Source organism: Charadrius vociferus, unplaced genomic scaffold, assembly GCF_000708025.1.
Source record: "Charadrius vociferus isolate BGI_N301 unplaced genomic scaffold, ASM70802v2 scaffold134, whole genome shotgun sequence".
In the NCBI taxonomy this organism is placed as follows: domain Eukaryota; kingdom Metazoa; phylum Chordata; class Aves; order Charadriiformes; family Charadriidae; genus Charadrius; species Charadrius vociferus.
The window spans coordinates 5,269,256-5,295,476 of NW_009648333.1; the positions used below are offsets into that span (position 1 = coordinate 5,269,256).

Sequence of the window (26,221 nt, forward strand, 5' to 3'; positions counted from 1 at the left end):
TTCCTGCTGTGTTGTCATAATGGAATTTAGGATCACAGACTTCCTCTTCCTCCCTACAGGAAGCAGGTGAAGTTGGGAGAGAGAGACCCGAATCCTCTTCCATATTCAGCGATACTGACAAAGGAAGGACAACGTAGTCTTTACCATCCTGTGGAATGCAGTGAAAAAATACAAAAATTAAATAGGCTACAGAGATACACAGACATAAACGGCCACACACACGGACGTGGAGAATGCATCAGCCCAACAGTGCTACTTTGGTTGTTTTATTAAACTATGAACATTACACCACTTTTGCAAGACCAGCTATGTTAACAGAAGGAAACTTAATAAGAACCACTTCCAAGTAGTTTTAGATAAAAAATTGAAATTTTTATATGACATACTGTAACATAACATATAAACTGAACTTTTTATCGATGTCTTTGAAATCAAAAATGTAGTTTTTAGGAATGTTTGAATCCCAATGACACAAAGAACGTGCACCTGAGGAAAAACATAAATTTAAACTGAAATTGAGACTGAATTAGAATACAGCATATTAATCAGAAAGACTAAATTAAGTATAAGAAGTAAATAAAAAAAGAATGAAATTAAGGTAGCAAAAAAGGAATTTTTCTATCAATACTTTGGCATCTAATTTGATGTGAATAACAAGGATACAATTTTTAAAAATTTCTTCTATTTGTTTACATTTCGGCTCTAAAGTATAAAGAGAAAAATGGATTATGCATCCCTCAGTACGGCATACTTATTTATAGTCCCATAAGAAATCCTTTAGTAGATTCCACCTTTTCTCTAATTTTTTGCATCTATCCCTTTTGGATTACAATATGACACATGCATAATTAACTATTAGTTATCAGACAGTAAATCGTGTCTGTCTTTTATAGTCACAGTACACTATCGTTCATGACCAGAAGGTCTAAATCATTAGCAATCCAACCATATTAGGTTATCGGCAAATATACATGAAGTATGTTCTGGACATACAAGGAAACCCTTTTTCACTGTGAGGGTGACCAAGCACTGGCACAAGTTGCCCAGAGAGGTTGTGGAGTCTCCATCCTTGGAGATATTCAAAAGCTGTCTGGACATGGTCCTGGGCAACTGGCTCTAGGTGGCCCTGCTTGAGCAGTGGGGTTGGACCAGATGACCTCCAGAGGTCCATCCCAACCTCAGGCAGTCTGTGATTCTGTGATACATAAGACTTGAGCTGCTCTGTAAAAAAATTATATCCTTTCTGAGTTTTGGTATGCACAGAAGACATGATAGTTTGGAAGGGCAGGTAATTCCCATCATTACCAATAGGTCAGAATGGGAGAACTTGTCTAATAGGAGAGCACGTGGCCAAATCCAGCCTCCTTCATCTACGTACTCACATCTACTGCCCTGGCCTTGTCCACTTCCACAGTCCATGAAGAGGGAGCCACAAGATGGAGAACCTGGGAGGGAGGCCCATGTGCCCCACCTGGACACAGTGGGCTCTCTTACCTCAAGAGCTGCACACAGGAGGAGTCTTAATACACTTATCTGCATGGAGCTGCTGACAGGCAGCAAAATGCCCATATATTCCTTTTCCAGAAGAGTCATTAAAAGCATTGCAGCCCACATCCTTACATACCCGAAGATCATAGAATCATAGAACCATAGAATGGTTTAGGTTGGAAAGGACCTTGAAGATCATCAAGTTCCAGCCCCCCTGCCATAGACAGGGACACCTCCCACCAGACCAGGTTGCCCAAGGCCCCGTCCAGCCTGGCCTTGAACACCTCCAGGGATGGGGCCTCAACAACCTCTCTGGGCAACCTGTGCCAGTGCCTCACCACCCTCATAGTGAAAAATTTCTTCCTAATGTTTAATCTAAACCTCCCCTCTTCCAGTTTAAAGCCAGTCTCGCTCGTCCTCTCACTACAAGCCCTAGTAAAAAGTCTTTCCCCAGCTCTCCTGTAGGCCCCCTTCAGATACTGGAAGGCCGCAATAATATCCATATCCAATATCCAAAGATATCCATCTTTGGCACAGTAAGACCAACAGGAGCTACCTGCCAAAACGCCTCCGCAGTATGCAGAGAAATCATCAGCAGAGCCGAGAATTGAGCCTGTGCCCAAAACCCCCCCAGCGAGACAGCTAAGTAACGACAGTGGTGATGTCATGGGAAGCCCTTGCTGGCAGGGCAAGGTGGCTTTTGGTTAGCACAACAGACCTCTGATCTTTCCCACCCATAAATCATTCTTCTCTGCAAGTTGCCCTGACTGCCGGTCAGTAACGGGAGCGGTAGAAGAAGCCCAGGTTCCCTTATGGTACCCAACTACGGGGTTTTGGATGGGAAAGGTTCAGCTGGTGGTTTTAGCAACCAGAGAATACGTTTCATGTACCTGACGGACGTTGGCTTGCAGTAAATTCCCCAGGTGCTCCACCAGCTCCGAAAAAGTCGGTCTCTGCTTAGGATCTCCATGCCAGCAATCCAGCATTGTTTGGTACCTACAAGGACAAAGCCCGTTAAAATATCAGCATAAAGAAAAGAGCACCTATTGGTTGCTCCAACACCCTCTATTATTGTGGGGTAAATGTGGGCAGCTGGAAGAACAGTTTCTCACACTTCTGGTGTTGTATAATCTGGTGCTCTCATTCTTGTTCCTTCCTTCAGTCTTCTGCAAAATTCCTCATCAATTTTCACTCCAGGGTACGGCGATGCGCCTAAAATGCGAGCAACGGTAATTTTAATGCATTAGACTCTTAAATTTTGCAATTAATTTTCAAACAAATAACGCGCTATGGCCTGAGCTAATAAGGTAATTCAGTATATTTGGATGTGCAAACAATTTATATTTATGATTGAAACAGCAACCGACTGAGTAAATGAGGCACATCATCACAAACTGAAATTGTATGAAGAAGCATTTCAAGTCCATGTTCCTAAATTTGCATTTTTAAGGAAATTTGAGTATTCTATTTTGATGGAGAAAATAAACAGGAAATTTTCAAGAAGTCAGAAAAAAATGCTAAAGAGGATCCAAGAACACTGACTGTTTTCTTCAGACTCTGTTGTTTAAAATTTAAGATGGCTCAGCAAAATTAAAGTGACTCACCTAATGAAAATATTTCCCATAGCAGAACTCCAAAGGACCATACATCACTCTGAATGGTATATACTCTATCAAAAATGGTTTCTGGTGCCATCCATTTTAGGGGTAGTCTGGCCTGAAAGCATTTCCGTAAACAAAAAGGTATCACAGATTAGCAAAACACTGAGTTTCTACAAACCCATTTAAGGTGAAAAAAAAAGGAGTTCTGACTTCATATTAATTCTCTCTCAAATAGAGAATCTGAAACTTACATCTCCTTTCCTGACGTAATCTGGGTCTTTGTAGATGTCTCGAGCCAAGCCAAAATCACAGATTTTCACCACGTTATTGTCTGACAAGAGGATATTACGAGCAGCCAGGTCCCTGTGGATACACTGCAAAGAGAAGTAAACAACTTCATATGCTGCCTGTCGTCACAGCGCCGTCCACGGGGCTGATCTCTTTCACATATGTGCTCTCCTACCCTCAAAGGCCAGATAATTCTTAAAACCTTTTAAGAAAAAGAAACCTCAGCATCAACAGTTACCAATTTTAAGTGCTTTTTTGATGGTCACAACTGATTTGGCTCAGGGAGACTTGTGTTCCCAAGTCCAAACATACATCTGTTTATCCACTATGCAGAGAGGGCCTTTGAAGTTAGCTAATTAATTATCCTAAGAAGCTGACACAAAACAGGTTCAGATCTGATTACCTTTAGATTTACTTAGGTTCACTCAAATCTGTGTGCTCCACTCTCTCTCTGAAAAACGCCGATTTGATTCCAACACAAACTACTCGTGACTACAGAGAGAAAAATCCATGTCTGTACCTATATACGGAACAACAGCTTAGCCAACAACCCAAAGACTTCAAAACTCAAGCTTCAATAGCTTGAATTAAAAAAGGCAGGCTCTGAAAGAGGCTGCAGATTTGCTTTGAGTATGGGCTAGAACTGCGGACCCTGGAAAGACGTATTTTTACATATACACACCAACCAGGATGTATGAAATGTAGACAAATGTATATTTTTAGAAAAGACTCTGAAGCCTGCTCTTGAACACCCAGCCTGCACTCTAAAGCAGTGCTGTATTCCCTGTTTCTATTTTCTCTTCCCATTTCAAAGTACTTTTTGTTTCTATACAACTGCAGGCAATTCCTCGCTCTTGCAGGAATTTACATCCTTTGAAACACGTACTATACATTTTTAGGATCAAACCACAGAACAGCACTTCTAGAAGGCCAAAATGCAGGTGAGGTGCTCGTGACTACCAGGGTGTCTTTGGCAAGAGACTCGCCAAGGAGTCATCCATGAAGTTTCATAGGTGAGCATCGTCTGTCCTCACGCTGCCCTTCCAGTCCCACTGTACAAGTAACAGGCAACCTCCTCAGAGCAAACTCCTTTACTCCAGTTTAGCTCCAGTTACCAGGGATTTGCCCCTAATTCCTTTAATCGTCCTCCTAAGTCAGCTCCCCTCCGCCAACTACTTAATCATTCTTCTATGAATTGGTGACCCCTAAACCTTATACAGATCACTAACATTTGTGTCAATAAAAGCATGGGCTGTTTCACTCTGTAGTATTAATGATTTGGGGATGTCTCAAGGCAAAACCAAAATGTTGCAGATGACTGCTAGTCCAAAGATGAACATGCTGTTTCCTTCTATAGACCTACAGCACCATTTCCTACTGTCAAATAAATAACATGCCACTTTTCCTGAGAAGTTCCTTACTTTGCGTGAAGCCAAGAACTCCATTCCTCTCGCCACCTGGAAGCTATAACAGATGAGGTCCTCCATGGTCAAAGGGTTCTTGCAAAGGTCTTCAGGACCAGCTGCAAAGAGTCAGACGACAGTCAAACATGCCCTTTGTCACTGATTTCACCCATAACTGCTTCTTAGGTAAAAGTCCATCTTAACCTTATGCCACAATGAACTGGAAGAGCAAAACAAGCCCTTTTTTGGCTGTATAATTATCACTAACAACCCAGTTTACACCAAACCAATCCCGTGTAAAATAAACTTGGATATGATGGGTTATACCCCAGGCCTCCTTGCTTATTTCCAGAGTTCCCACCAGTGGAAAGATTTGCAAAACAATCCCAAAAGAAAAACAACCAAAACTCAGTTCACAAGTCCCCAAGACAGGAAAGGCTTGCTGTGGTTTCAGTAGATGAATTTGGAAACCAATGAGAGGGAGGCCCCACCTAGTCCTCACAGAGGAAGAATATGCCATGGGGAGAAAGACTTGAATTCGGCAAAAAGCCCTGCTAATTTAGGGTAGAAGAAGCCTAACCTCATCCTCTAGTGATCTGGACAAATAATGTACTCAAGTATCCAACAAAGATACCTAGACATTTAGTTCTTGTTGAAATAAACAACTCAATGACTTTGCTCAGCTCTCGATTTTAAGAAGAAATCCACCAACAACTACAGCACTGGTGGCTAAAACCTTCATCTCTAGGGCTGCTTTTGGTCTACGTTCTTCTTACAATATTCCAGCTCAGAGGGTCAGCGGTTACACCAGAGAGGTCTGAAAAGGACCACAATGGTGTGGAAATGCATAAAGTCCAGGCCTGACATTACCTATTAGGATCTCATTGAAACTGCAAGATCATCCTCCCTGTTAACATACTGATGTTTTTCTTTGCATTAAACAATTTTTAGTAGACGTCGAGGTACAGGCAGCTGAGCTACGGCCTCTACCCAACCAGTCTGATCCCACCACTTGCTGAAATAGAGGTCTCTGAAACGTGTTGGCAGCACCGAGCACTTTGCTGTCTCTGCCAAAGGAGAACATGGCAAATGCATCAGGGAAATGGAGAGAGAATGTAAATCCAGGGGAGGCTTTGAATGAGTGGGCAATTCAGGTTTCCTGTTCCCGACAGACCACCTGCGCAGAGGGAAGGCAAATCAACCTCTCCACTAATAAGCGGTGAAGCAGATGGCATTTCACGATATTTAACTTCTGGGTAAGCACTGAGGAAATTCAGTTAGCATCTTGGCCTTCAGAGTTTGTGCTCTGCGATTTTCCCTGAAGGCACTGGGATGTTAAATATATGAATCTCCAAAAGGCAGTTTACTAAAACCACACCCTTTTCAGACAGGACATTACCTGGGATTGGGTTGAGGGGCTTGGGGTGCTGAACTAGATAATCCACAGCTCGGGAACTTTGGTCATCCAGGAAATATCCCACGCACAGCTTTGAGGGAGCTTTGGAAACCACATGGTCCCCAACGTCCCTCATCAGCCCCCACCAATGACAGCTGTTCTAACAGCAGAAGACATATCCTACCGTCCTCCTCTTCCACGTCACTCAGGGACCGCTCCTCCACAAAGCCAGAGCTTGCTGAGCTCTGACTGCTCGTGATGCTGTCCAGCCGACGCTTCAGGTCCATGGAGACATCACCGACATAGTTCTCCTTCCCCTGCCGAAACCTGGCACTTTTGGTCTAGAAATGTGAGGGGAGAGTGGGAGAAATCAGAAGCAGAAAGCGTGCAGAAGCTTCCTTGGGAACGGCAATGATGTTCCTCACGGTGTTTGCCACGGGCACCACAGAAGTCAGGGAGGGCAGCCCACCATGGGCATAACCAGCTACTCTGCTCGAAGTCAGCTCTGCTTGGGGCACTGGGCTGGCGTGGTGACAGCACCGGCAAATCCTAACTCATGGCCGTGCAAGCTCACCTGCTCGAGCATCCTCTGCCACTCTACATCATGGCTTTAGCCTGCTTCCCTGTTCTCCCAGCTGCCCCCCAGCAACATCTCCACATGTGGAGGAATAAATGCACACTGAGGAGATGGCCTTCTCAGCCCCCTGGTGCCCACCGCTTGTGAAGCACGTGCGGATGCTGCCGAAACCCCTCTCACTCAAGCCTCTTCGTACCACTATGGCTTTACCTCCCACTGCCACAAAGGCCCTTCTGCTAAACCTCTACCTTGGCCAAAACCCTGGCATCCCTCAAAATATGATTTATTTCCTTCTTCCCCTAAGCCAATGAATGCCTCTAGGGAGGATGCCAGCCCCACAGGCTTCCTCCACCATGTTTCCTTTTTCTCCTGCTTCATTTTGGTGACTTTTCTCCCCTGGCAGGCCTGTTTTTTTTTCTGTTGCTGATTCCCATCCCCAGTGGTTGTGTAAGCAAGGGTCAGCACCCTCATGAAACCCTGCCTCTTCCTTCAAGGCCTCTCAGATATTTGTTTATCCTTTTTACCTCACAAGAGGATGCAGCGAGTTGCCTTTGCCAACATAAAATAGTAAACAATGACTTCAAGGATAAAGAAAAATAACCCCCTGGAGAACCGACGAGCAGTTTGAAGAAGCTCTGATCTAAACACGACAGCTGCAGGAAGACTCAGGTCCACCAGCGTGGCAGAGGGCAGCCCAGGGGCCTCCTTCTTGGCCATGGGTGAAAAAGGGTAAGGTTCCAAGCATGATGCTCAGTGCTGGGTCCATGCAGCCATGCAATCTGACCCTTGGAGGGAACGGACCCTCCCAATCCTCTCCAGAAATCAAACCCCCTCTCAAAGGCGTGCAGAAAGGAATTTGGAAACACCAGCCACCATCCTGCCCCTCCTTTCAGACTGGGGTGCAGAGTGGCAGTGCCATGATGAAGGTCTCCTTTGCAAAGGACTCAGGAGGTAAAAAGCTGAACGTAAACTCATAAGATACATCAATTATTCAAAATGATTAACAGCAAAAAAAAAAAACAACAACACAGCCTGCTTCTGCAATGAGCCAAGGGAAGGGCGGAAAGGATAATCAGGTGATGGAAGATACCTATAGATATCTGATGGATACATACACTAAGTGGGGAGTGCAGTTATTTAAGGTGGTCTTGGAGCTTAACTAAGAAAGGAAAGGGAAGATCGGAAAGGATAATCAGGTGATGGAAGATACCTATAGATATCTGATGGATACATACACTAAGTGGGGAGTGCAGTTATTTAAGGTGGTCTTGGAGCTTAACTAAGAAAGGAAAAAATTCAGGCTGATAATCAGAAAAAACTTCCTGACAGATACGGCCAAGTGTAGAACAATCTGCCAAGGGAAATAGTGGAAGCCCAGTTCCTTTGCACATTTTAAGCTAACAATAACAAAATAACTACATTGCAGGGGCCAGGGGAAAGACTAGATGACCTCTCATGTCTCTGCCATCTCTCATTCCCATGAGAAGTATGAGATATTCAGCATCCCCAAGGATTGCTGCTTCGGTCTGCACTAGAAACAGAAACATCGCGTGTGGAAAAAACCCACCAAATCAAACGTTATACCGTTAACCTTGACTCCTTACCTTGTACGGGACAAATTCACTCCTCTTGCTCCGGAGGTAAGCGGAGAGATTTCCGAACTTGCAGTATTCCACGATCACCATGAGTGGGCCTGTACAACACGTAAAGCAATTCCTTAGAAAGGTCATTTATATCCCACCTTATCTCACAGCATAATTTGTGGCTAGAAATGCGTACATTTCAAAAAGCATTCTACTACACAGAAGTTTTTAAAAATACCAGTAATAATAATTAAAAAAACCCACTAACCAAAGCAGGGAAATTATTCCTTTTCTTCTGTATAAGGAAGGAAAAGAAAGCACATACTTTTGAAAATCACAGGCCTAATTTCATGTGTGAAAATGTACAGCGGTGTGCTTATATAAAGTGCCAATAACTGCCTAAGCTAATTGACATTGTAAGGATGCCACATACATATTCGAATGAACTTCAGTGCAATTAACCACTCATCTGCAATAAAGTACGCACATGATTATCCATGCTTTTTTATGCAGGAGTTTAAGTCCTAAAAACTTAAAACAGGAATCTTGCTTTCAGACATAGATGCCTTAATGTACAGTCCAAATGTGGTATTTCATGCTCAAATGGCTTCATATAGGCATATGCTACAATGATAAATTTCCATCCTAGGTTCCAGATACTGGCCATCTCTATTTTATTATGGAATAAACAAGAAAAGAAATATTTATGGATTATGTTTCTCTCAACTACTGCACTTCTGTCATGGAACTTTACAAATTAAATTCCGATCCCACAGTAAGCCAACAAGTCAGCTTCCCTGAAAAATTATTACTGAGTTACTTTACACTGAATTTCTTCCAAATTAGCGTGCAGTGCTGGATTTGTTAAACAAAACATCTGTCCCCGATTATAAAGTAAAACAGGTTCATCCACCCAGAGCTGGACTCCAAATTGCAGTCTCCCCTCCTACACACCCACAGAGGCACCCGCAGCCCATCCAAAGCCAGGGAGGGAAGCCACAACTTGCAGTTGCACTGTAGCCCGTGACAAGAATAAGACCAACTTGTTAAATGTGGTAGTAGACTCAAACCCAAAGTGGGTTTGAGTGGGGACACATGGGGTGTCCACTATAAAAGTGGATCTGAGTAACAGAAAAGCAAAGTGATAGAACAACTAAGGGATGAAGTTGGATGGAGAACTCTGGGCTTCTGAGCCCTTATTACACTTCTGGACCTTCTCACTCTTATCAGAATTTATTTTTTTTAAAAAAAGAAGACTGTGTTTTCCAACCCTTAATTTTGAAACTCAATTTTCTATGCAGCAGAAATGGCAGAAATAGGGTTTTCACTAGCACTTTCCCACCCACTGAGAAGTTACTCACCTCCCGGCTTCGTGCAGGCTCCGAGTAAATTGACAACGTTGAGATGATGGCCAATATGAATGAGGATCTTCAGCTCTGACATAAGAGCTCTGTGCTCACTATGGGTTGCACCCTCTGCAGAGGTAAAACAACACAGATCAGGGTCGTTGCAGACAGAAAGGTTTTCCCCTCCTCTGTGTTTTCTTCTGTTATTTTTCCAGCCCATATAGCGAGAAGTCTTGGTGGTTGGTAGCCTGGGTCAGCCATGCTGCAGGACACTGATGAAAGCTACGCATGTGCATAATGGGTTGGTTTTGCTTTGCTTTTAAACATTTTCCAAGGTTTGCCAAGGGCAGTATGTCAGAAGAGGGATACAAACAATCCAGATTAGCAAACATCTTTTTTCCTACAGACCTTCTGAGCAGTTTGTACTCTGCCATTTGACTCTCCCAGCCAAGAAGAGCTAGAAACATTGTCCCATAGCTGTTGCTGGGGTCCAAGCTAAGTGTCCAATGGCTCCACGGACTGGGGGAGATAGGGCCAGGGCCAAACATGCCTGACCCTGCAGCCTCACCAAAGGCCTGGAGACGTGCCTGGTGTCCTCATCCCACAGGGACAGAAGAGGAAGAGGAAAGAGCCGAAGCAGTGGGGGAGAGCGGGGAGGAGAAGGCAGCTCTCTGTAGGCCACTTGAGCATTCAGAAGCTGGCGGGACAAGGCTTTCCCATTTTTATTGTCACAACTGCACGCTCATCCCATTGCAACGAGTCGGCAACAAGTCTTGCCTGCGCTTGCTGCTGCTCACACTGTACTGTGGGACATCCCCCAGCTTTCCCACCCTTCCTCCAGTACAGCACAGGGTGGGATAAAGCCCCTGACTGCTGGCAGCCCCATTTTGCTGCCCCAGACCCATCCTCTTGAGGAACAACGTGTCTGGGAACCACAGCTTTCAACTTTTCTGCGGCCAATGTGAGGCACTATAATACGATTTAAAGTGAGGAGAAAGCTGCTCAAAACTACGACTCACTTTGGAGCGTGCCTAAGCCATTGTCCGAGACTTGCCGAAAGCTCCCTACCGGGCTGCAGAAGGCAAAAACGGACATGTGTAAATTGCTCGCAGGAGCAAGTTTATATTCCGAACCTGAGTAGATCCATAAAGCAATGGCTGAGAAACCACAGCCACATCGCTCCAGTTATCGATGAGGGAAAGGCACGTACTTTCCCTAATCATTGCTTCGTGACACCAACTGTTAAGCTAAACTTGTGTACACTACAAACATTTTGATTTTTTTTCTATGTACCGGTTACAGCATTGGCAATTATCCCTCTATTGTGTAGTCAAGGTGAACTTTTAGTCAGCGTTTTTACCTTTAAGCATTTTGACTGCCACTGTTTTGCAGGTAGCAGTTTTGTCGATCCCAAATGCGTCTGCTTCTATGACCTGGCCAAAAGCTCCACGCCCAAGAGGTTTACCTGAAAGTGAGAAGATGAACATACTCCGATTTATTTGCCTGGCAGAGTGGGCAAAAGATGCAAAATAAAGAGCAACTCTAAATGGAGTTTACGCATCAGAAATTAACAGAGGCCTGATAATGGGGAGAGGATGCATTATATCCTACGGGACCACTGATCCCACCCAGGGGTTCCTGCATCAGGGCAGCCCCCATGGCGACCCAAAGCCCCCCGCCCCCAGCACAGGGCTGGCTGCAGTCCCCCGAAATGGCTCATGCAATGAAGACACACCTAGCTTTAGCCGGTCTCTGGGAAACTCCCACTTGCTGGCATCATACGGGAGCCGTTCGCAGTGCTCATCTATAGGAACTTCATCAGGATCCATGATGATTGACAAGTAGCCAGTCTTCATGTCCCCTCCGTTGGCCTGGAAAATGGCATTAGTTGCAGTTGCACAGATTTTTTTTTTTGCTGGCGATGTGCAGGCAAAGTGCCATTTTCTCACTTTGCAGTGTTTCCCCAGTTCCCAGAAATGCCAGGCTCCCATTGCCCTACACCATGTCATCATGAGTGTGGTCATCGTTAATTACTTGCACTTTTTTTTTTGTTGTTTGTTTGTTAATAAAACCAGCCAAAACACTTTTTCTCTTGCAAGAGCCTGTTCAATTAAAAACAAATTTCTGTGCCCCCGGTTCCAGTCAAGAATGTTACAGCATGGAGAGAAAAAATGTGTCTGTTGATTTAAGAACAATGGAAAGAAACAACACAAAGGGCCTCAAGTCAGCTCTCATTTGTCATGCAAGACCAGTGCTGATAGGACAGTACGAGAATTTTTTCATTACCCGCTTAACGGTCCGGAGGATGATTACAAGAAGCAACCAGAAGAACATGGCAATCACTGCAGTGCCAACGAGGATAATGAGCTCCAGATTTGTTTTCTCTTCAGCGCCTGGGAAGAAATAAATGAATATCTGAGCGATAGCTGGAAGCGTATTGGTTTTGTTCATTCATTAAAGTAGAGAATGGAGGTCCTTGTTCTGAAGGTTCGTTTTAAAAGTGCAACATGGAGCAAGGAAACGAAAGCAAAACAAAACAAGAAGCTTGGGGTTTTATGTTGGAATATTACGCTTAGTTTCGTGCTGTTTTACACACCACCCAATTTCTTACCATCAGCTTTGTTCCAAGGGCATTATCTGGACATTTGGAAAACAATAGAAGTAAAATCTCACATTTTAAAAAGAAATAATTGTTTTGGAATACTCAAAATGAATGACTGTTTCTCCAGAAACCAAAAAAACCCCACCCTTCATATAGTAAATAAAGCGCTGAGAGAACAATCTTTCTCTTGTCTCTTTACATGCTTCAGCTGGGGTATGAAAAACTGTGGTTCTACGACAACACATGAAAACATGGACTTATTGACAGCATCCCTTTTCCAGTAAAATAGTCTCCAGCAGATATCACTTGAACATCTATTAACGCGCAAGAGTAGCTCTCTTTTCCAGCTCCCGTTCACCACCATCATGCTCCTGTATTTCCCCTCCGCACCACACAGATTTTCCTACACAGCAGCACACTCCATTGCACGACCCCAATGAGCTGCACCATAAATTTCTTGGGGTGAAACAGTATGTCCTACACAGATTTCCAACTTTTACAGACGTGCCCCAGCCGTATTTACCACATCAGCTGAAATCTACATTGATGTCAGCTGTAGATAATTTCCACCCCACATAAACATATTGTCCAACATCCTATAAGAATAACAGGATACTGCTTTAATTACCTTAACGGAACAGATCGGACAATCACCCTGACTTCTAAGGATGCAGTGACTAAACTTTGCAAATGTGGTAAAATCAAGGGCAAGGAGCCTTTAGTTTGAGGCTTCTTATTGCAGCTCTTGGTGGCAAGTCCATCATGGTTCCAGCTACCCAGACTGCAGACTAACCTCTTGTTAGGATTTATTGTTTGTCATTGCGAATTGCATTTCAGTGTGCCACAATAGGACTGGAACATGTGAGAGATGGGTCTCACAAACGCTACTTTCAGAGCTCGGTGGACTAAGGCTGGAGTCCCCTAACCCAAAACCACTACCTGTTCCTATCACCAAAATGGGACAGCAATCACTGTTGCGATTGCACAAAGACTGCACAAAGTCTTCACTCAGTTCTTCTTAGGTGCTGTGACAGCAATCACATAGCTTAAAAAGTTACAACAGTTAAAAAAAATAGTATGACAATTACATTACAACAGAGATGCCCCAGGATATCTGCAGGTTTAGGTAGGCTCTGTTGCGTAGGTCTGCATGTAATATAGACCGGCAGAGTCTTCTTTGCAACCACAAGTAGGATAGATTCAGCTTTTGTTGAAAAGCACTCAACAACATTGAGGAGAAGAAAGCGTCAACCTCAACAGCTGGGATGACAACGGCTATGACAGCGCCCAATTTGAGCTTGATAGGAACGGTCAGGACTTTTCGCAAATCTCATGGTGTATTTTCAGATCTCCAATCAGGACAGCCAGTGATTATAAAAGTTTCAAGCACAATCAGGAAAGAAGCTAACACTAACCTTCCACTGAAAAAAAAGCCACTGCTTTTCTGCATCCAAGGACATTGCAGGCAAGGCAGGTGTATAGCCCTCCATCTTCTTTCCTCACGCGACGTATGGTTAGTGTTTTGTTTCCATCTTTCAAAACAATACCTGGAAAAAATCATGATTCTCAGTCCTGCTATTTTTATGCCACTTTGTGTTAAGATTTCAAAATAAGACTCTTCATGGTGAAAATCAGCAGTGAGTCCCGTGAAAGAAAGCCATTAAGTGATAGAAAATTCATAGCAAAGGAGCTATCTATAGGAGATTCACCTGAATCTTCAACAAGGGTTTCATTGTTTTTAAACCACATGATGTTTGGGGGAGGAATGCCATTCGCTGTGCATGACACTTCTATGGTTTCACCGATGTTTGTTGTTTGATTTTCCAGATTTCCTACGAGGGTGGGTGCCATGGGCTCTGTTGGTTTGAAAATATGGCAAAATTACTGATCATTAAAGAAAACATCCATTTTTGCAGTAATAGCACTTGATGACAGCCTACACACTTGGCCCAGTAACAACGCCTCCAATCCTTTTATAACACCAACAGCCACAGCATTAGTGTTAAGATCATAGTTAAACTTCCACATAACATGAAAAAATGATAACAGCCAAGAAAATTTTAACAGTATTGATGTAACCTGCTTTAGATGGTTTAATTTGTAACTGCTCAGGCTGCTGAGGGAAGAGGGAATAGGTGAGAAATTGCTTCCCTCACATTTCTATTTCCAGGGTCATTTTCAGAAGCCTGGTACCGCTGGTCCATCAATCGTCCATTCAGGACAGCCCATGAACATGCGTAGGAATTTTTCTGAATCTGCCTAAACAGCCTAGGCATCGAGGTCCCAAAGCAAAGTCATCCCTATTTGTGTGAGAAGCTGATTATCAGCTTGCATTGCCTGCGCCTGAATACCACCATCACTTCAGGACGGTTTTAAGTTATAGACACTACTTCAAACTCAAGAGTCAATGACACAAAGCAGTAGCATTCGTGCTATGAATATGCACATGCACATACAGCTAGAGGGAAAAATGTGTTTTGAAAAGTAAAATCAAGCAGTTATTGAGTTAAACACGTGCCATCATTTGTGCAAAAGCCAAACTCATCTCCTTGCACAGCATAGCGGGTCACTCAGCGTTTCCTCACTGGTACTGATGAAACACTAAGTTCCTGCTGCCCAGACAAGCTCCAGACCTGCGTGTTACAACAAATGGTCTAAATCTATTTAAAAAATGAGTGCACCGTTAAGCCAACACATGCAAGACCTGAAGATACCGAAACCTGACACTACTGCAGTTATTTTCACATGCAACCACCCATGTTGGTTCACAGTAAGAGATCCGTACCTTGGACGGTAAGATGCTTCACCAGGCAGTGCTGTGTTTTAGCCTTCTTGTCCTGAGCAATGCAAACATAGTCTCCTCCATCCTGGAGGGAGATGTTACGGAGGATGAGCTCTAAGGTGACATTTTCACCGTTGGTATTTGAAACCGTTGCGTTCAGCTTCTGGAGAGCATTAAGGTTCTTGCAAACGGGCATGGGCAGCCCTCCAAAGGGAGCTTGCGAAGCGTGAGCGCTGAGTTTGTACCACGATAGCTTCTCAAAGGTGAATTTGTCTGCTGTGCATTGCAAGGACATGTTATCCTTCTCTGTGAGTTGATTCCGAGGCTGGAGATTAATTTCAAGACCCCCTGCAAGTTAAAAAAATGAAAGAAACTCCTATTAGGTTGCACATTTTGTTGCCAACACTAACTTGAAAGAGCCTTTTTACAAATACAGCCTTATCCTGATCTTGGCCAGTTGTAAATAAGGAAAGAAAACACTGAAAATAACCAATCAATCAATCAATCATCTAAAGAGTACAACCTCATTAAAAGCAATACATTTGAAATGGATCAAAAGAAGGCCTCTTTAATGAATACAGTTCTTCTTCCTGTAGAAACTTACAGCAACCTAAGATGATTCTTAGCATTATCTCATAATTCATTTTTAGATTTGGATTAAAATAATGTCTCAGCATGTGAACATGAGGACTGACTTTCAAGAAGACAGAAGCTCTTTGCCGCTGGTTTCGAAAATGCTAGTCTTAGCTTTTACAGCACATCCTTACGCATTTTGTGACACCACCATAATTTCTCTGTAGCTCTTTTAAGTGACTGCAGAAGCCCAACAGCAATCACTCTCGGCACAACAGTGCCCATTTTGCATCATTTGTGCAGGACTGCCACTTCACGGATGCCAGCCAAACTAATCGCTTGGCTGAAGTTAAGTGCTGACTTTAAAGGCTGCATTTAGGACAACCTAAATTCCTAAAGAATGATGGGATTTTATAAAGGACAGGAATCAGACAACACCGTTGAAGCACCTCTCATTAGTGAAATAGACAAAATAACATTAATTTAACACGGCTGTCCTCAACAGGGTATACTTACTGGTCACATGAAAGGAGATAACCCTCTCACTTGACCCAGCTCTGTTCGTAGCCATACATCTATACAAAGCAGATACATTCGCTGCTTGAATCACGAGGGTGCTCACGGTCTACAAAAGAACAATCAAACAACTTCATTCATACCCCATCAGGGCTCAAGTACGTCTCTGAGCCCGACCACCCCAACAGCTCAGCAAAGTGCTCTGCAGGTATCCGCACAACCAAAAATCCCTCCAAAGCGCAAATCCATGGCACGGCAGGAGCACAGTCCCCTCCTGATATTTACATTTTTTGTCCTTAAGCGTGTAACAAGCAGGCAAAAGAACACGAGAAAAAGCAGCCTGCCAGCAGGCAGACTTTGGCACGTGTGTTAATAAATGCCGCACCCACAACTCTTCCTGCTCTTCAGTCTCTCCAGCTTTTCCCTGTTGCAGCTAATTGGCAACATTAACTCAACTAACTTCAGACCGCTAAAATGTAAGTGCTGAAACCTAAGTTAGTTATGTTCATCAATGGAGACTCACTTCGGGTCAGTGTCTAAAGGACTTGAAAATGTGTACCTCTGCCTATTTGAGAGTAGATCCCCAAGTTTAACAGTAGGTGAAGAGAGTCTCATCTCTAATGATGTATTTCCAGATACGTGGACTGCTGAACAGGGCTAAATCACCCCAACAAACAGAAAAGAAAATCTGCTCACCTTTGTTTTCCCAGCAATAGTAACGACTCGGTGCTTAATCTCAACCTGATTCCCACCCTTTCTCTCCGAGATCACTTTCCATTTTCTGCATGCATACGGATTGGCTCCTGAGCGAACTTTCCTGAGATAGAAATAAAGACATATGCATTAGATAAGACGAATATTCACCCTTCAAGAGAGTGGTTTTGTGTTCTCTTTATAATATGCAGATATTTATCTATGAATCAGATGGATCACCGGCCACAGCCTGCATCTGGAAGCAAAGAGTATGTTTGTGGAAATATTTCTATTAAAATGCACCCTATAACCTTCTGAGACCTTTGTGGTCCAAGCCCAAAGGTGAATTTCCTAATTAATCTGCCTGTGTCAGCTCAATCAGCATGCTTGGAGGGAAGCAGCTATTCTGGGAACAAACCTCCATTCATAAATGGATGATTCAAGTTAATTTAGTTCAAAGGAAGACAGAGAGACATAGAAATCACTGAACTCCCTACAAGAATTTCTTGAGGACAGTAGCCATTGTGTAGGAAGCAACCAGGCACCAAAGGAAGAAACTAGTGGAAATCATTTTAAAAACAACAACAGGAAAGAAGAATGCTTTTTTTTTTTTTTCTGGCTTTCTTTTTTTTTTTTTAAAAGGAAATCTGGGCTTATGGCAGGCCCAGATAAGGGAAGCTGCGTGAATCTCAGTCAGGCACTCTCTCTATCATCCCCCAACATCAATCAGTGCACTTCCTCCCAGATACACTTTCACACAGATAAAGAGCACCATCACGCTCAGCACTTGAGTGTAAGAAAAAAAAACAAAAACACAAACCACCACAAGGATCTGTAATTAGCATAAACAGCAAATTTCCTCTGTTTGGGGATGGAGTTTTGGGCCTGCAGCCCACAGGGAGATCTGAGGGGTGGGCACACAGATAGCTGCACCTGAAACCCCACACAAGCCAAGATGCCCTTCAAGAAAGCATGATGGCAACGTGCAGGCGCTGCCAGCTCCTCGCTGTGGGTGGCCCTTGCCTCTGCCGACAGCGATGACCTTGGCAGGGCCTGCCTGCAACAATCTGCCTATTAAGTACAACGATCTTTTCTTCATTGGCCATTGGGTTCGCACTCGCTAATGAGCCTGGACAAGGGACGCACCCAAAAGAACCCCAACCCAACCCAAACGTCCCTCAAGAGCTACGTAAGCCACAGAAGATGGCAAGGGCTTAGCACTCACTGGGGGCTGAAAGTGCCCTCCTCCTCCAGCTGCCAGTGCCAGAGGATGGTGGCGGGCGGTGGGACGGCGTAGATGGTGCAGGTGAGCGCCTGTGTCGAGCCGTACTTGTAGGAGTCGACGGGGGCCAGCAGTGCGTTCTCGCCGATCTGGGGGGGGACTGGAGGAGAGAGCAGCAGGTTACACCTTGAGCTAAGGGCTCCCCAATGGCACTGCGGGCACGCGTCAGGTCCACAGTGACTAATTCCCACCGTGCCCCACCTCCAAGCACAATGCAGAGTGAGATAACTCTTGGAGATACAAGGACGTGTTGGGAAGAGGTGAACCTGCCCAACACCTTGAGATCCTTGAGGATCTCAAGATGCAACGTTTAGGATCTCCTATGAAATCTCCCTTTATGACCCTCGAGTTTAAAATGCAGCCCCTGGACTCCCACCACCATGCCCAACCATTAAATGCGTATTATTGCCCAGCCCTGATCCCAGTGCATGCAGCCTTGCTGCCCTTCCCAAGACCTTCTGTCTTCAAAGCATGGGGGCTAGGGATGTTTCCTGGTGAGCAGAGAGGAGGACGAAGAGGAGGAGGAGGAAGGTTGTGGAGGGCAGGGTAGAAAAGGAGGGACAGCCTGCGTGGGGCAGGAAGGATGGGCGAGGTGGGACAGGACCAGGATGGAGTGGGGTGGGAGGACTCCGGCAGCACGGCCAGCAAGGAGGGCAGGAAGAGAGCAGGATGCAGAGGCAAATAAATAATATACAGAAAAAAAAAAAAAAAACACAATAAAACCCACACACAAAGTATCATCACAACACAACCAGGAGCCTGCAGCCTCCTGAGCGGCACATCCTGGAGCCAGGAGAGAAGGGCCACCTCTGCCCTCCCTGGGCTGAGGTTCAAGTGCTCTCCTCCCAGTTGCCGTCCCAGTCTTCACAGCTCCGGGATGAATTTAATCATAAGAACGGCAATACACAACACCCGCACGTGAAAGGAAGGTACCCCTTCGGGATGCCACTTACCATTCACAAGCAGGGTAAATGTATGTCTCTTCTGCATCTTGTTGGTAGGGTTTGTAAGGACAACAGTGTAATTCCCAGCATCCTTTTCAGTTGCGTCAGTGATCACTAATGTGTAGCCAAGTTTAACTGTATGATTTGCATTGAGGGCTTTTCCATTTTTATACCTGAAGAAAATATAGAGTGCTTTGAATACCTTAGAGATTTACCTTGACTAAGAATAGCTTGGTTTTTCAAACAGGTTGTGTCCCGATTCTTACCATTTCACCTCTGGCGGAGGATATCCTTTAAACCTGACGGGAATTTTGACGGTATCACCTAGCCTTGTCTCGACCATATTCTCCATTCTCTCCAGGTGAATAAAAGGACTTTCTGCAAAAAAATTAAATGAAATTGTCTTTCCACGTGGACAAAAGCGTAAGTGGTCTCTGTTTGGGTCAGCACTTAACAACAGATGACAAATACAGGACAGTGACAGGTTGCCACTGGTAAAGCACAGTTGGCTCCAAACTGGCCTCTGGAGAGAGTTGGTGGGCTCTGGACCCACCATGAAAACCCAGTCCTTTCCCTTGCACAGAGGAAAGGACCAATTCCCCCATAGGGGAGCTCTGGAAAGCAGAGACAAGACTCAGCTCTCAGGACGGTGTGCCAACTGCCAGTATATATACGTATATAAATAAATACACATCATAAAACTGGCTTGATCTACTCATTCCAGGAAATAACAGTATTCAAAACTACAGTGTGATAAAGTTAAGATACTTTCAGCCTCTTCTCAAGTATGTATTTGAACTGCTGGAGTCACCGAATACTTTTTATAAGTTATAAACTTGCATTCAGACTAAGACAGCCACTAGCCTTTCGGCTAAGATTTAGGATGGTATGGACTTAATATCTGGTACACTCACTATAGCACATGATCGTTTTGGCTCCTGAAGGGAAATAGAAAGAACCCAGGAGAAAATTGGTTCTATCTTAAATCACTGTGCCACGTAGTAAGTTTGAATGTTAAAAAAAAAAAAGAAAAAGAAAGAGAACCATTAATATTCTGGCCCCTGAACATTCTGACCTCAGGAAAACCAGTCTCCTTGAAAATATAAACCCTTTTGTCTGACTCAGTGATTAAAAATGGGCCATTCTCGTGCTGGCAATTTTTTTCTAGAAGTAAGCTAGTGGAGTTGTTGGGGCTGTGCCCAAAAGGGGCTTGAGAAAAGGCTGTAGGATGTGGCCTCGTACTTATCTATGCACTTAGCCAAAGTTGTTTCCTTTGCATCATTTCCGTACGACCAAAACTCCATTTAATTCATCTATTCATAATGTAAAAGTTGAAAGTTTTATTTTCCTAGCTTCATTCATGCCCACCCAGACCCTTGTCCTGCAGAGCCACCAGCATCTAGCCTAAGTTCACACGGAGTGAGATCAGGCAACCCTTATACAAAGTCATCTACACAAATTCAGCTTTACAGAACTTCAAGGAGATCAACGCTGAAGAGGACCAGAGGCTTACCTCAGCTTATTTTACTTCCCATTTTCCTACTCTACAGCTTTCAGTAACATACAGCATCCTTCAAAATCTTATCACTAGCTAAGCTTGTGGTATACAAATAATCCAAGAGGATCACTGTAGATGCAGTTTGGTTCATTTCTGTCATTTGACTCATCACCGAGATGCCTTCTGCACCCCAGCAATCAATCCCAAATCCAAAGCAACCAACAAAACTGAAGTGGAAGATGCCATACCGTGGATAATGAAGTAACTGCTGTTTTTCATGTTCATACGACCACTGGATGCTGCGCAGGTATATCGACCTTTGTCACTTAAAGACACACTGTCAATGGTAAGAGTGCTTACAAACTTCTTTACTTCTCCTGCAGTGGTTTTTAAATCCCTGATGGTGGCACGTTTTTCCTGTAATAGATAAAAGACAGAGGTGTCAGGGAATTTTATTGTTATTCCTCCTGTCACCCTTGGCACGCTTGTATATACTTGTCACTTCTTTGTGTATTATCATCTGCTTTGTCAATATTATAAAGGGGGGAGTGAAATTACACCTAAATCAAATTTCATTGTGATGTTGGCACCTTTAAGTTATTACGGAATTACCTTGATGGAAGGGTAGTCCCATTTAAAATCAATTCCTACATTCAGCTCTGTCCTTACGGTGCAATTGAGAACAAGTTTCTCTCCCACCGCCAGCTCTACTTGGTAGTGCGGGTTCATCGTCAGGTCATAAATGCGGTATCCTAGAGGAAGAAAAAGGCACACACGAAACATGGGGGTAAGAAGAGGTCTCGTTACAGCGCTCAGCACCAAACTTCCCAGGCGAATTCCCTGAAACTCCCCTCCATGCCGCAGCACAGCATGATGATGGGCGTACAAAGGAGCCCAGAGGGAAGGGATACGCCTGCCCTGAGCATCTCCCATCCGAGAGGGCCACGTCAGACGTGGCGCAGCACGGTGTACGTGCTATGATCAGAGCCCCCCCAGCGGTGGGAGCAGGCAGGAGACGGTGACCCACACAGTTCCTCTGCCTTAGACACCTTCTTCTCACCCTTTCAGGTGAGACCTGAAACTAAAGGAGATACATCCCCCTCCCCAGAAGTAAGCGGGAACGTTATTAAGAATAACGGTCTGGCATTGGCAAAACTATCCAAAGTTTGCTTTGTGCAATAAAATATTTAAAGTATTCCAAACCAGAATATTCTGAAGGCAGAAATTCTGCAGAAATTCTGAATTTGCTCCACACCAGAGTGAGGACTCGTGAATTTGGTGGACAAGCTCTCCTGCTGCACAGAGGAAAGGCTGGAGGGCTGCTACGCCTTCCTGCCAAGCATGGCGAGACCGCCTTGGTGCCACCTGGCCACTTGAAGTGGTCACTGTGACCTCAGCCAAAAGAGAAATAGCTGCAGTTTCAGCTCAGACTTGAGCCTCCACAGATTCCTCATGTTATTTCTGGGTTTTGACGAACAACTGACAAAACAGACCAGGAGAGCATAAACCCCTGTGAGAGTCAGGACACAGGTCTGAAGGAGACAAGACAACCTCGCTCCTAGTGCAACCTTCAGATGCCCCATTCCCTTGGTACCCCCTCAGAGCAACCCCTTCCCAGCTGCTGGTGATGGATGCCTGCCTCTACTCCCCTTCAACCATGACTCGGATCCTGGATAAGTGAATCAAGTACAGAATAGAGTGATTTTAGGAAAAAGGCTTGCATTGTTAGGAAAAAAAGTAAAATAAAATCCCTGGCATCTATGTAAAACACTAAAAATAGAAGCACTTATCCCAATGATCAACCCAAAAGAACACAATACATTGCACTTAAAAGCGAAATAATATATATCACAACATCCATTTTGCATTAGCTGCACTGTCAGTATTGAATAACCTAAAGTCCAACCAAATGTAATTGGTTCAGTATGTTGCAGCGAGCAAAATAACATCGGCTATAGAGAAAACAAAACCTTTGGCTTACCTACAACTGCGACTATGTATATCACAGACTGGTAGCTTTCATCGTCTATTTTAGCTTCACAGAAGACCATGCCCGCGTAGTTGATTAAATGACTGGGTATAGTGAAGCCTTTTTTATTATTCCACGAAATTGATTTACCATCAGGAACAAATACCTTTTCTGGATATTTCTGTTTGAAATATTGATAAAAATACATAGTCAGACTTCAAAAATCAAACCACCCTGAATTTTCAAGTCCCGCATTTTCCATAACCTCTGGGCCCCCGTTTTGACATCCCAGCTCTGGCAATCTCCCTTTCACGGGCAATCACTCCGCGCTTTGAGAGCGCAGGATCACGGACCAGTACAGTTACAGCACTCACCTTGTAATCACAGGCTGTAAATTTCCCAAGGATGGAAAGTTTTAAAGAAATGTATTTATACTTCGAGCAATGTATTTATGTCACCGTGATTTCAACTATTAAAATAATAACGGGCTTTTTTCCTTACCGCATGTAGAGATACATTGAGATTTGATACGGTTCCAAGGCACGGCACTACCACAGTTTTATTCTTAGTGATGTATACAATGCCAAGCTGATCACTAACTGAAGTCACAAATGGCGATCTGTAATCTAGAAGAACATGCAGTTGGTAAATGGATATTATTTGTCACGTGATTATGGAAGAAATTTCCAATTTTGTTCTTTCCCTTTCTTCTGAAATCAGTTTTATTCTTTTCCGTGTGGTAAAATATTTAAACGATGACACTAAATAGAGGGTACGTATTTTGACAGACACACCCACCCCATCCCCCCCAGCTTTACAGTTATCATTATTCTCAAAACAGTTATCAGCAGCAGCGCGCACTTTGGAGAATAGCTTCCTGCCACCACAGTGTTTGTGCCGACAAAAGTCCGATTTACCCTAGTGTGACTTTCCTTGCATAAGTATTACAGGAAATATCAGTTAAAAGTAGTGACATGCTACATTGGCTCCCCCAATGGCAGCATCCTTTCCAAAGTCAGACCGAAAAAAAAAAAGAGTTCATGATCTTACAAAACAAGGTAGTCCATGTACATAATAACATCCCATTTTTCAAAATGGTAACTATAAGTTAATAAAAAGGAAACAGGGCGCATAAGAAAATGAGTATGAAGCCATCAGTGCAGAAAGGCAGATGCCCCGATGAATGCGCTTACTTAAGCCGAGCGTGTAACTGGAGGCTTTGCAGCGTCTGCGCTGCTCAGCTGCGCTACCACCAACACAACTGACAGCCTGAGTTTGGAAACTTTGCTCTTACATCCTCAATAGATTTTACCATGACGGTCAGCAAAGGTATGGAAGTTTACGGTTTGGATTTGTTTTTTCATTTTTTGAATGGTATCAGATAGTACAAATTGTAAAAGGGATCAGATCTGTCGTTTTTAATAAATACCCAGTCTCCGTAATCCTCCCTCGTATGAAACTCCTGCTGAGGTCAGTAATAGCTCTGCATTCGTGAGGACAGGCTCAGAGCGCAGCGGAGATAGGCATGCTAAGTTCTGGGTGGAGAAGAATAGCACCCCAAATACTGCACAGGGCAGGTCAGTTCAAAATTAGAGGTACAAAGGCTTTTCTATTGATGGCAACTAGCATACTGGCACGTAATTCTTCAACGTGAAAACAAGAAAAGTAACAGTTTCACAGGATCAAAATTTCTAGGACTAATAAACTTTAATGTCAAAACCATTTTGAGATACTTGATATCCCTTTTTTCTCTTGAGGCTAAGGGAAGAGCCACCCAAGAGCTGCATAAGCATTCACCTTGAACGTAGACGTAGATGGTTGTAGCTGCCTGGTTGTCCCTGTAAAGGCACCTGTAGTCCCCTGTGTCATTGCCAATGACTTTGAGGAGAGTAAGTGTCTTGCAGTAGGGGCCATCGCTGCAGTCTGTCACGGAGATACGCTTCTCAGCGCTGCTCTGGTTGCTCGGCCAGGACCACTCCAGGGGTCTCTGACCGCTGGGAAAGCAAACGTTGGAGGAGCGTGAGCATGCGATGAGTGCCAGTCCTGATGCCAAGGTGGCGAACCCCAGCCCTGCTAGTCCCTACGGCTATGGAGAGGAACGGCCTTCATCCCGTCACATCAAGCCACATAGGGTAAATTCACGTAAATAGACCCATTGTTAAGACCCAGGAGGAAGCTACTTGAGATTCGCGTTCTGCCGAATCTAAGTGACACAGAGCATCAAAGCGAGCTCCAGGAGGACCCGGCTGACCCTTCCTCCCCCCGGCCGCCCTGCGCTCCCCAGGTCTCCCTTGCTGCAACCCTCTAACATCATTTCTAAAGTCGGTCTAGAAAAAGCGGGGTAGGGGGGCACAAAGGGAGCGGGGAGAAACAGAAGCGATGATGGGAGAGAGACCAAATCACCTGTGATTCTGTACAAAAACTCACTACAGAAATTACCCCCATCAAAATCACGCCGGACAGATTTGCCCTTACCTGCAAGTAATATTTAGAGTGTCATTTGCAGTTATTGTGAGGACATCTTTTTGTATGCTAAGGGTTGGCTGATCCAGAGAAATAAATAAACCTGTGAAAACATGTAAAAAACCCCTCAAACCAATGCCATAAACCAAGTAAACGCTACTCCATCAGAAAAGCATTCTATACGGGAATATGCAGCACATTTTAAGCGGACACTTTCACATCACCTACTTAGCAGTGAAGGGTAAATAATGACTTTTCACACATCCCAGAAAGTTCAAAAACTCTGTCATAACAGGAAGCAAAGGCAGATGGTCAGGAGCTAGCTGCAGAGCACTACAATTCAGCCAGCCAGGGTGGAGTTCCTGTTTTCTTGCGTTGCCAACTTCAAGGTCTAACAAGAGGATGTGGGACATTGAAACGGAGTGAACCTTCATCTGATGATCTCACTCCCTGGGGAAAGGGATTACCAACTTTTCTTATAATAAATTGCATATGCTGATGTTCTTTGAGACTGACGATCAACGAATTATGTAAAGAAACTCTTTTACAGCTTGTCACAAATTTGAGATCCCATTAATTTATTTTACCCCATGATTTTCTAAAGTTATCTCTTTCCTCCTAAACAGTTGGGCAAAATTCTATTACGACCAGACCTTATTCGTGCAAGGGCTTGCATGGCACCTGCCCCGAGCCATCCACGCTCGCAAGGGCTGCGATCTGGGTGCCAGTGCTCGCTTGGAATCACTATCCGTACTTGCACACCATCTGCAAATACCATAGGGAGAGATTTTTGGTCTGCCCTGGCTGCTCCCATCACTGTTAGGAATCCCACCTCACCGGGGAGAGCCAGCAGCCCCGACCAGGACAGCTCGGCCAGCTACAACGGGCAACAAGAAAGCGCGGCCAGACCGGGACCTTCCCCATTTCCCTAGTATTTCCCCACGCTTTAATCACTGGCATCCCCAGCAGGTTCTTCGCTGATGACGGGTTTCCCGCATTTGGCTCCAGGGACATTTTGCTCTCGGAAACGACGGCTGATGCTGCAGCCAAGCGAGCAGGACGCTACGCCGTGGCAGGCAGCCCTCTCCGATGGGCTAGCACCAGCCGGCCAGGCAGGAGAAGGGACGGCAAGAGGACGGGAGAGGCGAGGAGAGGACAGGAGAGGCGAGGAGAGGACAGGAGAGGAGAGGATGGGGCGGGAGAGGAGAGGAGAGGAG

General features: G+C 44.5%; 2 protein-coding genes across 2 annotated transcripts in view; one reads left to right on the forward strand and one right to left on the reverse strand.

The window, feature by feature from the left end:
- KDR (kinase insert domain receptor (a type III receptor tyrosine kinase)) overlaps window positions 1-25,111 on the reverse strand; it is a gene marked incomplete at its 5' end in the record, with an annotated part of 30,138 nt that extends 5,027 nt beyond the window's left edge. The window contains 26 exons of the mRNA XM_009884982.1: window positions 1-148; window positions 2,379-2,484; window positions 2,601-2,700; window positions 3,093-3,204; window positions 3,341-3,463; window positions 4,799-4,899; window positions 6,361-6,517; window positions 8,358-8,446; window positions 9,698-9,811; window positions 11,043-11,147; window positions 11,418-11,553; window positions 11,969-12,075; window positions 13,700-13,831; window positions 13,994-14,140; window positions 15,070-15,414; window positions 16,156-16,264; window positions 16,852-16,972; window positions 18,074-18,230; window positions 19,084-19,247; window positions 19,341-19,452; window positions 20,821-20,989; window positions 21,185-21,324; window positions 22,554-22,722; window positions 23,043-23,167; window positions 24,339-24,535; window positions 25,017-25,111. Coding sequence (XP_009883284.1) covers window positions 1-148; window positions 2,379-2,484; window positions 2,601-2,700; window positions 3,093-3,204; window positions 3,341-3,463; window positions 4,799-4,899; window positions 6,361-6,517; window positions 8,358-8,446; window positions 9,698-9,811; window positions 11,043-11,147; window positions 11,418-11,553; window positions 11,969-12,075; window positions 13,700-13,831; window positions 13,994-14,140; window positions 15,070-15,414; window positions 16,156-16,264; window positions 16,852-16,972; window positions 18,074-18,230; window positions 19,084-19,247; window positions 19,341-19,452; window positions 20,821-20,989; window positions 21,185-21,324; window positions 22,554-22,722; window positions 23,043-23,167; window positions 24,339-24,535; window positions 25,017-25,111 — 3,580 coding nt within the window. The remainder of the gene's footprint in view (window positions 149-2,378; window positions 2,485-2,600; window positions 2,701-3,092; window positions 3,205-3,340; window positions 3,464-4,798; window positions 4,900-6,360; window positions 6,518-8,357; window positions 8,447-9,697; window positions 9,812-11,042; window positions 11,148-11,417; window positions 11,554-11,968; window positions 12,076-13,699; window positions 13,832-13,993; window positions 14,141-15,069; window positions 15,415-16,155; window positions 16,265-16,851; window positions 16,973-18,073; window positions 18,231-19,083; window positions 19,248-19,340; window positions 19,453-20,820; window positions 20,990-21,184; window positions 21,325-22,553; window positions 22,723-23,042; window positions 23,168-24,338; window positions 24,536-25,016) is intronic.
- Window positions 25,112-25,984: 873 nt separating this feature from the next.
- Window positions 25,985-26,221, forward strand: part of SRD5A3 (steroid 5 alpha-reductase 3) — a 67,777-nt gene continuing 67,540 nt past the window's right edge. The window contains exon 1 of the mRNA XM_009885031.1: window positions 25,985-26,148. Within this exon, the coding sequence (XP_009883333.1) occupies window positions 25,985-26,148 (164 nt within the window). The remainder of the gene's footprint in view (window positions 26,149-26,221) is intronic.